At 42.6% G+C, this 12111-nt stretch overlaps 1 protein-coding gene across 1 annotated transcript in view; it reads right to left on the bottom strand.

Annotated features, from left to right (window-relative positions):
- Positions 1 to 12111, bottom strand: part of clcn2c (chloride channel 2c) — a 205335-nt gene that overhangs the window by 139906 nt on the left and 53318 nt on the right. Inside the window, exon 2 of the mRNA XM_034701145.1 lies at positions 5677 to 5827. Coding sequence (XP_034557036.1) covers positions 5677 to 5827 — 151 coding nt within the window. The remainder of the gene's footprint in view (positions 1 to 5676; positions 5828 to 12111) is intronic.

The following is a 12111-nucleotide window of genomic DNA, read 5'->3' as shown; positions in this document are numbered from 1 at the left end:
TACAAATGGATGCAGTCTCAGTGATGGCACTAATTGGTTAACCACATTTATTACTAACATTTGGTCAAGCTATAAACAGACAAAGGGATGGAGCAGAAGGAAGCAATGCCTCTAATCATATAAATATGCATATCTATCATTACTGTCATTTCATCCCCATATAATGAATCAGTACATTTTACACCGGGTATCAGTACCATATTGGTTCAAATGTGAAAGGTGCCCATCCCTATTAATTCATAACAGCACAGAAAACACAGCCACATGCTCATATATACAGGGTCATTTTCTGCAGACCAGCTAAATGAAGCCACATTAAATCAGTTCGAGGGACAGAGGGGGTCGCGGGCTGAAAAGTTTGGGAACCCCTGGACACTCAAGGAATTGTAGTTTTCTGCACTTTGTATAAGCTTCATTATGAAATACTGCAGTTTGGCGCTTGATTATTACACACCTCTAAATTCTTAAACAGTTTCTATCCCAAAGAGCTGAACATGACTCTAAAAGATGGAGTCATAACTTACTTTGAGACTGTGCAACATATTTTCATTGAAGTAATAGTTTGGGGTTTTTTTTGGGGGGGGGGGGCATTTTTGCCTTTAATGGACAGGAAAGATGGAGAGAGGAAATATGTGGAGCAGGGAGAGGGGGAGGACTTGCATTTGATCAAGGCTTTTTTTTTTCCACTTGTATTGATACATATCGTCTATGTTATTATTGTTATGTACAGATGGATGCTGCGGATGGAGGAGCTCCTTCTTTTATTGAACTCTTGTGCAGATGGAAGCATCTGTGATTCTGCTCTTGACACATTGAATGGAGCGCAGTGATGTTTGTCCGTTGATGCTCTTTGTGTGAAACTTTTTTCATTGCTACTTGGTTTGAAATCTCTTAAAAGGAGGTTTTGTATCTCAGAGGGAATACTCCTGTTAAATAAAGGTGAAAATGTATATATAAATATATTCATATACACAATGTCCTTGAGTTACCTGCTGAGTTCAGACTAGAACCTGCACAGGTGTTCTTGGCTGCAAACTTTAAGTAGAAAACTTGCAAATAAAGCAGTGTTATAAAACCAGCTCAAGGTGCCAGACCTCCATAAAGTCTATTTTTTAAATAGTGAGTCAGAACAAGTCCCTGTGATTGTTTGATCTCAAGTTCCTCACAAAAATATCCACTCAGCTTTTCCTCAGCTTTGCAGAGGGCAAAGGTTCCCTGACTGATGATGCACGACCGCCGCTCTGCCTCATAAGGGGATGATAGATGTGGAGTTTAGCTGCAGGGGAAAAGCCAGTGAAGCTTTAAAAGTCACCAGTTAAAAGCTGGAAATTGAAAGAATAAATTCCTAAAAACGCACAGGTGTAATATTGGACTTCAGGTTCAGCAGCTCTGTGTTGCTTCAGCTGCAGAAATGCCAGAGAGACTTTAGAGGAGTGAAAAGAAAGTTAGACTCTTAGTTTTAGTCTTTGGCTCTTCGTTTCCTCTAATGCCGCACTCTGAAGGACTTCATTTAAAGTCAGTATTTTTAAATTTGCAACAACTATTAAAAGGAAGCTTTGTGATGCACCTGTTTGACTTTTGTCTTCAGTGCTACATTTATAGAAAGTGCTCGATTTAAGGGCCGATATTGAATAGTTGAGGCTGATAAAGTGTTCAGATTTGAGGCAGGTTGGTATCTCCCTGCTCAGTCATTGGATGTTGGACGTGTTCTGAAATACTTGAACCTCCCGTCAGTCTAAAGAATCCCTCTCCCTCTGTCTCTGATTTCACACTGTGTCTTGGTGTAAGAGATAAGATATTAAGGTCCTGATGGCATCAGAGAAAATTCAGACTAAGAATGAAGTTCAAATGTAGACTACTGCAGCTCCCTTCTTTTTGGTTTACCAGACAAATCCATCCATAAACTTCAACTGGTTCATCACCAGAACCCTCTCCACCAGCCACATCACACCTGTCCTGCAGCAGCTCCACTGATTTCCCATGAAATACTGCTTCATTTTGAAGATTCTGTTTCTCACTTTCAAGGCCATCCACAACCAAGCTCCTCAGTACCTCATTGAGCTCCTCCATACCAAAATACCCACCTGTAGTCTCAGGTCCTCCTCTTCCATCCAACTCACCCTCCAACCTGCTCGCTTGACCCACATGGTGTCGAGAGCCTTCAGCCACTCGCCCCCCCGCCTCTGGAACTCTCTCCCCGTGTACTTACTAAATTCCACCTCCCCAACCACCTTCAAATCCTGCCTCAAAACTCATCTTTTCTGCCAAGCCTACTCACTTTAATTTGTCTTTATGAGACTGGATCAAGTTCACCTTCATTTTTCTCGTATTGCATGGTTATTCTGAGGTATTTATGTATTTGTTTACTGTTGAGTGTTGTTTTTTACTGTTGGTTATGTTGTAAGGTGACCTTGAGTGTCCAGAAAGGCGCCTATAAATAAAATGTATTATTTTTATTGTCATTATTATTACATTCCTTTGGCCCTGGAGTGTCGGACTTTTCTGGAGGGAGATCATGTGCATCTGTCTGAGACATTATTGAAAAAGTTCCAACTAATGTCATTAAATCAGACTCGATTTGTACTGAATTAGTCAGTGTGTGGTGTCAAATATCAGCGCTCTCCTTAAATAAACCGAGGAAGGAACATTCAGTTTAGAGGACTTTTCATGTTGCGTAAACATTGACGAGCATGAAAGCAGCACTGTATACAAACTAAGAGGCTCACACACTGAAGTGCCAGCAGCACTCTGTGTCTGCAGCACTGCCGGCTATAGAGGAGAGACGCTACCTGTTGTTCAAGCTGCCACATAAATGGCAAATCCACAAACACACAGAAACACACACACACAGTTAAAATGATGACAGCTCCTCCTGGGCCAGAGAGAACAGATGAGAGGCTGGAGATACCGACGCTGCCTCCAACATTTACCAGCAGCAAATAAAAGGAGGATGCAGAAACAGTGAGGGAGCAGTAATATAGAGAGATTGTACCAATCCCAGCAGGAGAGTGCTGTGCAGGAGAATGTGTGTGCATTATAACGTGTGTGTGAGTGAGTGTGTGTGAGTGTGTGTGAGTGAGTGTGTGAGTGAGAATGAGAGTGCCTCCCCATCTCCCACAGCAGCTGCACTCATTATCCACAGCAGCAACAAAAAGGAAAGTGTGTGTATGTGTCATTTTCTATTTACATATATTTTCAGCCAGTTGACTCTTATTTTACGCCTTTACCTCCCCGTGTGTGTGTGTTTACGTCTGCCTTTTTCACACACAGGGAGGAAAGTGTGTGTGTGTGTGTGTGTGTGTGTGTGTGTGTGTGTGTGTGTGTGTGTGTGTATGTGTGTGTGTGTGTGTGTGTGTGTGTGCATGTGTGTGCGTGTGTGCGTGTGTGTGTGTGTGTGTGTGTGTGTGTGTGTGTGTGTGTGTGTGTGTGTGTGTGCATGTGTGTGCGTGTGTGCGTGTGTGTGTGTCTGCAGAGCATTCCAGATGGGATCTCTCGGAGCTACCCGCTGAGGGACAAATCAATTCAGCTGCCGTCATGTTCCGTGTCTTGCACCTCACAGAGCGGATGAGGGGGGCAGGAAGAGGGAGACGGATAGCTGACTCATCAGGCGACAGAGAAAGAAAAGCAAAACTCATCACTGAGATGAGATTGGAGTACACACATGGACACACAAACACACAGAAACACACACACACTTGCAAATCTGCAGCAAGAGTATCTAAAGGAGTTAGTTCATGGTGCACTGAGAGCTTATGAACAGCAGAGGGCGCTCTTTTTACACACTAAAGGCAGCTGCACAGGAAGAAATGATGAGTCTTTTCATTTTTACTCTGAAGAACAGGGGAGGAAAGAAAAGTGTGTTTTTCTCCATCATTATCCCCCAAAAATATAACTTTTATATCAAATCCACAACAGTTCTCTCCAAGATGTATGAACACATCTTTAAGTGCATAATTGGTGGCACTCTGCTTTAAAGGAAACAGAGCGAACACCTGATAAAAACCAAGATGCACACATTTAAATTTGTATTACTGCAGAAAGGAAAGAGGTGTGAGAGACGTAGAGAGGTGAGGAGAAAGAAAGAGAGAGGAAGCAAATTCTTCAGCAAGCCCCAACAGGTTATTAAGTCAAGTAAAGATTGACCAGACCACAAACACAGTGTTTCTATATTTGTGTGAGACAGTGTGCGTGCATGTGTGTGTGTGTGTGTGTGTGTGTGTGTGTGTGTGTGTGTGTGTGTGTGTGTGTGTGTGTGTGTGTGTATCAGACAGTGTGTGTGAAGTCTTTCTCGTCTCCTCCTCTCTCTCACTTGTGCTTACATCCTTGTGTATCCTGTTATGTGTCCTCATCTAATCTCATTATCAGCTGCTTCAGACACACTCACCTAGGCGCGCGCACACACACACACACACACACACACACACACACACACACACACACACACACACACACACACACACACACACACACACACACACACACACACACACACACACACACACACACACACACACACACACACACAAATATAATTATTACTATCAACAAACAGCAACAGTCCAGGAGAGAGGCGGAGGAATCCACCCGTGCGTTTAAAAGCAGGATTCATTCACATGTCGGTCTCTTCTGATTCACGATGAATGATTGTTTTATAATTGTTCAGCGCTGCAGCTCCTCTCCTCTAGTTTTTTATCACACTGTCACGTGATCAATGCTCTAATAACAAAAAAAATGAGCCAGGGAAGAAGGGAGCAGCAGATTGCTGTAGTAAAACAGTCCCCCTCTTCATTGCATCGCTGTAACATGCAGTGTATGATGCTACTGCTCCTTTCAGTGAGGCTGATGAAGTGAACTTGTTGCATTGTTTTTTTTTTTAAGTTACAGGACTCTTCTGAACTGAAGTCATCTCCAAAGACGATAATGAAATGATTCCCTCACGTATTATGTGTCATTTTCTAGAGAAGAAAGCTGGAAAGTAAAATTCTTTCTCCTCTTCTACACCTCAACATCAATGTGAAACTTATTTAAATCAAAGTCTCTGATATTAATGTGAGACAACCTCAAGTGTGATAACCTAACATTAGGTGCATTTCGACCAAGAATTTCCAAGGTCTTTTAGCCCCCAGGACTACTTCACTCTGAACTAAAAGGTTCCTGTGCCCTCATTGTTGTCTGTGTGTCGACCGCGGGCTGAAGTCCCCAGTAGATTTAGACCCAGGGTCCACCGGTCGAAACGCAAGTAGTTCCGGGGTAAAGTTCCTCTGGTGGAAAAAAACGCCTTTTTTGGTGTGAGAACAGAAACTTTTCAGTTCTGCAATTTGAAATGCTTCTACAAGAGCAGCGGGGTGACTATGAATCAAGAAAGTTTCATATCCTGCAGGGAGTAGACTTTTAGTGCACTTAAGACTACAGGGAAACATGTTGTTGAGCTACATTAGGATAAAAGGACATCTGAAAGGTGAACTGAAACACTGCTCCAGCTTTTTTCAGTGCTGCATCTTTAAAGACCGCGGGGAAACATCATGTAAAGTCTGGTACGATACGTGAGAAGGAGTTCTGGATAAACAGAAACATTCACACCGTTTCCCCTCATTAGAAACAGAATAAACTTTGTGTGAGTAATGTGTACTAACAGAACTTGTCTCCATGTTAAATGTCTCATTGTATGAAACTTACTGCGACACTTGGCGCAGCGTCCCTTGTCGTACTCCAGCAAATCGAGAGTCCGGCTGCGATCGCTGACCGATCGTCTCTGCCCGCTCTCCCTCAGCCGAGCGGCCTCCTCTTTGGCGTACACCCCGAGCTCCTGGGTGTAGCGGCCATACATCTGCAGACAGACACAGGGAGAGTGTTAGAGGAAGTATTTGATGCAGGAAGACACATTCAACACAATGTACAACAAGGAGAGAAGATTCAATTTGATGGTTCATGACTCCTTTGCATCAATCACATACACCACTAAAGAAAACAACTTTTCCAAACCAAGCAAGTTGTCATAGTGTCTCTGGGTGTTTATGTGCTTTTATCATACAAGAAACTATGGAATACTCTCTTCAGTGGCAATAATTAAATAAACACTGGTTCATTCCTGAGCTGGCGACTTCATACTATGTCATCTATGCAGCTACAGCAGTCCTCCAGTGGTGCTTCCATTTGTTGCATGAAGAACTTACATGTTTGTAAAGCAAATAATTGTATATATTGATGTTAAACTCTCTGATTCTGCATGGGTGGACAACATCCCTGAAATCTAGCATGTGGTTTGTTACCAGGCCCAACAAGGGTGCTATCAATCACCCAGATTGTTACGTCAGGTTGCAGCAACAGCAGGATTTAGAACTCCATCGTGCAAACTGCAGGAACTCCTCTATCCTCAGCGTCCACCAGCAGCAGGTGTCATTCTTCTTCACCCAAGACTCTGTAGGTCACTCATCATCCTCGGTGTGATCCGGTGGTCTACATCTAAGATAGGGTGGCAAACTCCTCATGTCTGGTTTTATTTATTTTAGTCATGGAGTTCTGCAAACTCTTCACCTGATGTTAAATATGCCTGTAAGACATTCACAGAGCGCTCTCTGACCGATCTCTAAGACACACGGTGCAACGTTTAGAAACTTTTGAGTCAAAATGTGCCTTTTGACATTTTTTGGCATTTAATTTCAAAGACTACGACCACACATTGGAACTATTTTACAGACACAGAATCTGTCACCGCTAAGGAGAACCTTGAATCAAAGATACAGAGCCGCACATCTGACTTTTTAACAACCTGAAAGAGCTCAGGACCATCAGAGGTCAGCTCAGTTCAGGGTGGGAGAATACAGGATGGTAAGAAGGGCAGAAACATTACTCTCTGTTTTTCTCACTCTCTGTATTTTGTTTTGTGGTTTTTTTACACTCTCACACACACTCTCCTGGTCTCTGCATGAACCCAATAACTTCTCTCTGGCTCCAAACTGGTCAAACCTCAACCTCTGCTTTGACCCCAGCATATCAGCTCACACACAAAAACTGAACTCTTTAACACACTCACACGCACACGCACAAGCACATGCACACACACACACACACACACACACACACACACACACACACACACACACACACACACACACACAGAAAGAAGTCAAGTCAGCAGTACGAGAGACAGGAAACACTACGCTTTGTTCCCCGCCCAGACACCAGCGCATCCTCCCAGGAATGAGGGAACAGGGGCCTGATGACTTCCTCTCCGTCTAATAACATCATGAAAAGGTCTTTAAACCCGCCTCAAAGCAGCAGTTTAAGAGCTGCTGATTGGCGGATGATGATAACAATGAAAATCATCTCTTCCACAGAAACAGCAGAAAGTTCAGCAGTTAACTTTAAAGAAACTAAGCCAGAGTGCCAGCCATTTATCACATAATGCAGATATACAGATTACCCAGAAGGCAGGTCTACAGGGGGCAATGTTTATTCATCGATCACGGCGGTCCTGGATTTGATTTGTGTCGACACATTCGTACGCAGGTCTAACTTCATCAAAACCTGTCCTGCAAAACCGATCCCACTGCTGCAACATGTCCACACAGTTTATTTTAATTTCATACATTACAGCCGTTACTCTTTAAAGTCGTGCCGTGCGCAGCTGAAGCCCACGGTGAAAAGAGACGGGGAGTGGAATATACAGCTCTGTAGCATCATCCCTTAAATGCAAAGTGCTGCACTACCTGACTTCATAAGAGTCTCTCTGCTCGTGAGAGGGCCCGCAGAGTGTGCTAGACTACATTTAGTCATATCGAAAACATAATACTGTGAAACATCTCTGCAGGTTTCAAATGAAATGCAGTCTTTCGGGGAAATTTCAGATGCATATACAAAGATAGAGTGTGCTGTCATTTTGGAATGATGCAATGCACAAGTCTGACTCCAGATGTCTTTGAGTTAAAGGGCATCTTGTTGTTGGTTTCGAGATTATTGCAACCTAAATTATATCACAATACTAATTATGTGAAGAGTTTTTTTATGATGCAGATGAGAGGTTGTAAAGAAAAAGCTCCTCACTCATTGAATCGTCCCACATGTGCACTGATTTTTTAAAGTGTGCACAAGATGAGGTAGCGATACATTCCTGCAGCTCCCAACCTCAAAAGCTATGAGGCGAAAAGATTAACAGAAACACCGGCTAGGAATCAGGGGTAACAAGACTTTAGAGTCTTAACATTGTTGACCTGATTATGGCGTTCAATGGTGGTAACAAGAAGATGACCAAAGTTCAGAGTAACTGAGGTCTGCACCAAGCTGCAGTGGATTCAGTTCACCATGAGTATGGAGGTCTGCAAAGTCAGAGGAGGTCATGGCAGAGCACCCCACAGAGATATTTCAGGTTTGATATAAATCGTAACCCGACTAATCATGGGACTAACTGAAGACAATGTGTCCATGTTTTGGTCTCTCATGGAAGAACAGGTAACACTATTATGTCACATCAGTGTAACTTCCCTTTAAACCTTCAAACTGGCATGAGTCTGTTTACACTGCAAGTCAAAACCCAACATTCCTATTTCTGCTGTGATGAAACGTCCGGATTGACTCCACGTCAGGAGAACAAAGACACTGGAAGCAGGCCTGTATTTCTTAGAACACGGCCCCTATGACCTGTTACAGCCAAGTGTTTCAATAACATACACACGTACACACACACACACACACACACACACACACACACACACACACACACACATACAAAGCTGAACTGTGAAGGATATCAGGGATGTACTTGATGTCCTGTGAACACCGTCTACCTGTCACGGACGGAAACAGGGAGGCCGGGTGGCTATTTTTAGCCACCCACAAACACACACAAACACACACAAACACAAAGTTGTGTGAACCTTAAAGCTCAGTAGTTCACGTGTTATATTTTATTAGGGTCAGTGATCACAGCAGGTAAACTTGAAGCAGTGCTGCTCTTTAGATTGTAGAACAGTCAGTCAAATGGGCTCAAGTCAAACTGTCAGAATACAAGCTATGTGAAGTTTGCCATGTCCCATCTGTTCACATGGAGGAGGTGAGCCATATAAACTATACTGCAGCCAGCCAGTAAGGGGAGCTCTAAATGTTTTAAACCACTCAATCAATCTTTTTTTATAAAGCGCCAAATCACAACAAACGTTATCTCAAGACTCTTTCAAAACAGAGCAGGTCTAGACCGTACCCTATGTTCTATTATTAACAAAGACCCTACATCAAGACAGGATAAGATCCAGTCCCATCTTACAGACAGGACTCAGTCTGATCTCATCTTAATCCACCATGAGCAGAGCACTTTGCAACATTTAGCAAGTTACAGTGGCAAGGACAAACTTCCTTTAACAGGCAGAAACCTCCAGCAGGACCAGACTCATGTTAGACACACATCTGCTGAGACCAAGTTGGGGTTGAAAAGAGGGAGATGAAAAGAGAGAGAGATGATAGATGGATAGTAGTAGTTGTAGCAGCTGGAGTATTGCATGTCCACAGCAGCAGGCTGTCTGGGGCAGCGACTCAGAGTTTTGACTTCACTTCAGAAGCTGTAATGTCATCCATCTTTTTCTAAAGTCTGTGACGAGTCCCAGGACTGAAATTTTTAAATGACTCCGGCATTGGTCCGACAGGACAAACTACATTTAAAACTTAATGTCATGATCAAGTTATCTACATTGATCCACTTACAACTGCACAAGCATGAAAACAATATAGTCGAGTGTAGCTACATGTAATGATTCATACAGAGCACAAAAAATGTTACATTTGGCAGATTTCTCCTTGGAGTTGGAGGATTGATATGTGCAATTTTAACTTACTCTTTATTTATCTTATTTAATACTATTTATTCTACTTTATTATTATCTTTTCCTACTTATTTACTATTATTTTCTTATTTGTTTTATTGTTGAATGGCCTTGTAATGGCTGGTGGGTGGGGAAGGGAGTTGAAATTCAGATGTGACAATTGATGTTTATTCTACATTTTTATACCTTATGTTGTATATCACACTGTCTGTCTAAAATGCTTAAAATCTTACATAAATAAAGTTGGGAAAAAAGTGGTAAATTTGGCAAAGCCATCCAATTCACCAATCAGATTTAAGATCAAAGTGGTTTCAAGATAGTTCTGTCTGCTTTTGATTTGCAGCAGTTGCAATGCATGAAACATGCAAACTGTAATGACTAGACAAGTTTGCCAAAAGTTTGATGGTGCGCAGGATGTGAACTTCTCCTTCAAGCTCTTTTTATTATACTTTAGTCCACTTTATGAGTGCGGTAATAATAATAATTGAGTGCACAACCTTGGATGCCTCCACGGTGAGCCTGTCTGACATTGTGCTGTTATTTTCTTCAACAAATCATCTCCATCTTCATACCACTCCCCTCTCTTTGACAGCAGGATTTTTGTAACACTTTGTATACAACAAGTTCAAGACTTTAGCCGTCATTAAATCTGTCATGTTGTTTGTTTGAAGCTTGCCAAGGTTATGAGTTAATAGTTGCGCTTCACCCAAGATGTAACCCCCGGTTTTGAAACATGAAGCCAATGTGAGAGTGCAAAAAGCTGCAGCTCCTCGATCACTTGAGGTGGGATGCAGAAGGCAAATGGGGGGGAAGCAAGATGGTGTATCCCAGGTCAGGCTAGTAGTTAGACATCTATGAGTTTGGATCCAAGAGTCAGGTCCTCAGCAGTATTGGATACACTTAAATAGTCTGATTGAAATTGTGCCCATCACTTTCAAACTTTGCCTCAAGGAACAGACAAACAGGCTCAAAAAGAAGAGCTGGCTCCCAGTCAAACCATTTCTCAGGATCAAACCGTTCCAGGTTGAAAGAACTAATCGACGGTCTAGCCTCAGAAAACCTTGAAGAATCCGTGTGAAAGGCCCATGTGAGAGTTGGGAAGGAGTAAACACAAACAGTGGGAAACAGAGGCCAAATCAAGAAAGGATACATTTGGGGAGCGATTTGGGGTTTCCGACATCAAATGCCAACCGCTGCTCTACCCAAGATGCCATTCTGCGTTGCATTCTCGGCCACATTCATGATCGCCAACCCAAAGTTTTAATTAAGTAAAGGGAGTTCAAACGCAAAGGAAACTCCAAAGACCCAAAAACAAGAGGGCAGAAATAGACCTCCTCAGATGCACCCCTTGAATTCTGCATCTGACGAGAGGAAGAAAACAAACAGACCCATCCAGAACAAAGACATTACTGCTTGAAAGCCTATCATTACGCTGTGTATAGTCAGAAACAGGCACTCGGCTCAGCCTGCCCAACTGGGTTAATTGATCCCAGATGAACGGGTTCTCCTGGACTCATTGTCCTGGCATCTGGGGCAAGAGAAAGGGCATGGGTGTCAAACAACCAAGAGTAGATAATGTATGAAGATTTGGAAGAAATGTGTTCCAAGAGTGTGCAATGAAGCAAGTAATACAAGATGTGTTACTCCTTGCAAGGCAATAAAACATTTCCTAACAAGACGTCTGCTTTAAACATTAAACAGAGAGGAAACAGAACAGTTCAAAGACTAAATGATAAACCTGCATTAACAAGTCACTGCTCTCCAAAGACGTCCACCATAAACGTAACTCAAGGGTCACTTTTTAAATGAGGCTAAAAATAGACGAGATAAGACGTAAGATAGAAGAGAGGACTAATCCGCTCTCCTGTCCTTGACCTGCTTTTTGGACCCAAACGAGCATTCCTGAAATTCTTCACAGGAAGACAACGATCACATTTGATCAATCATCGAATATGTAGATAATCTGAGATGAGGTGATTTACTTGAATCAGGTAGGGTTACTTGTTCTCCCCCATAGTCATTCATTTTTACGTACATGTTTCTGAGACAGAACCGTAGATGACATAAGAGGTGATGGCAATGTGACATTTCCATTTAACAGGAGAAACAACCTTGTTTCTAACATTACTGCCATGCATTTGTAAAAGTTTCACAAAGTCATGGGTCATTAACTTCGCTGCACACACACCATCATAAAACCCTTCGGAGGACTGTACCAGAACTCATGTCATAAATTCTACACACAACACGAAGGATGCAGGACGTTTCTGGGAAAATGTAAAAACTGTTTGGGATTCTG

The sequence above is a fragment of the Notolabrus celidotus genome, chromosome 14 (assembly GCF_009762535.1).
Source record: "Notolabrus celidotus isolate fNotCel1 chromosome 14, fNotCel1.pri, whole genome shotgun sequence".
NCBI classification, from domain to species: domain Eukaryota; kingdom Metazoa; phylum Chordata; class Actinopteri; order Labriformes; family Labridae; genus Notolabrus; species Notolabrus celidotus.
Note: the sequence above shows the minus strand (reverse complement) of the source record. Positions and strands in the feature narration are given on the sequence as shown.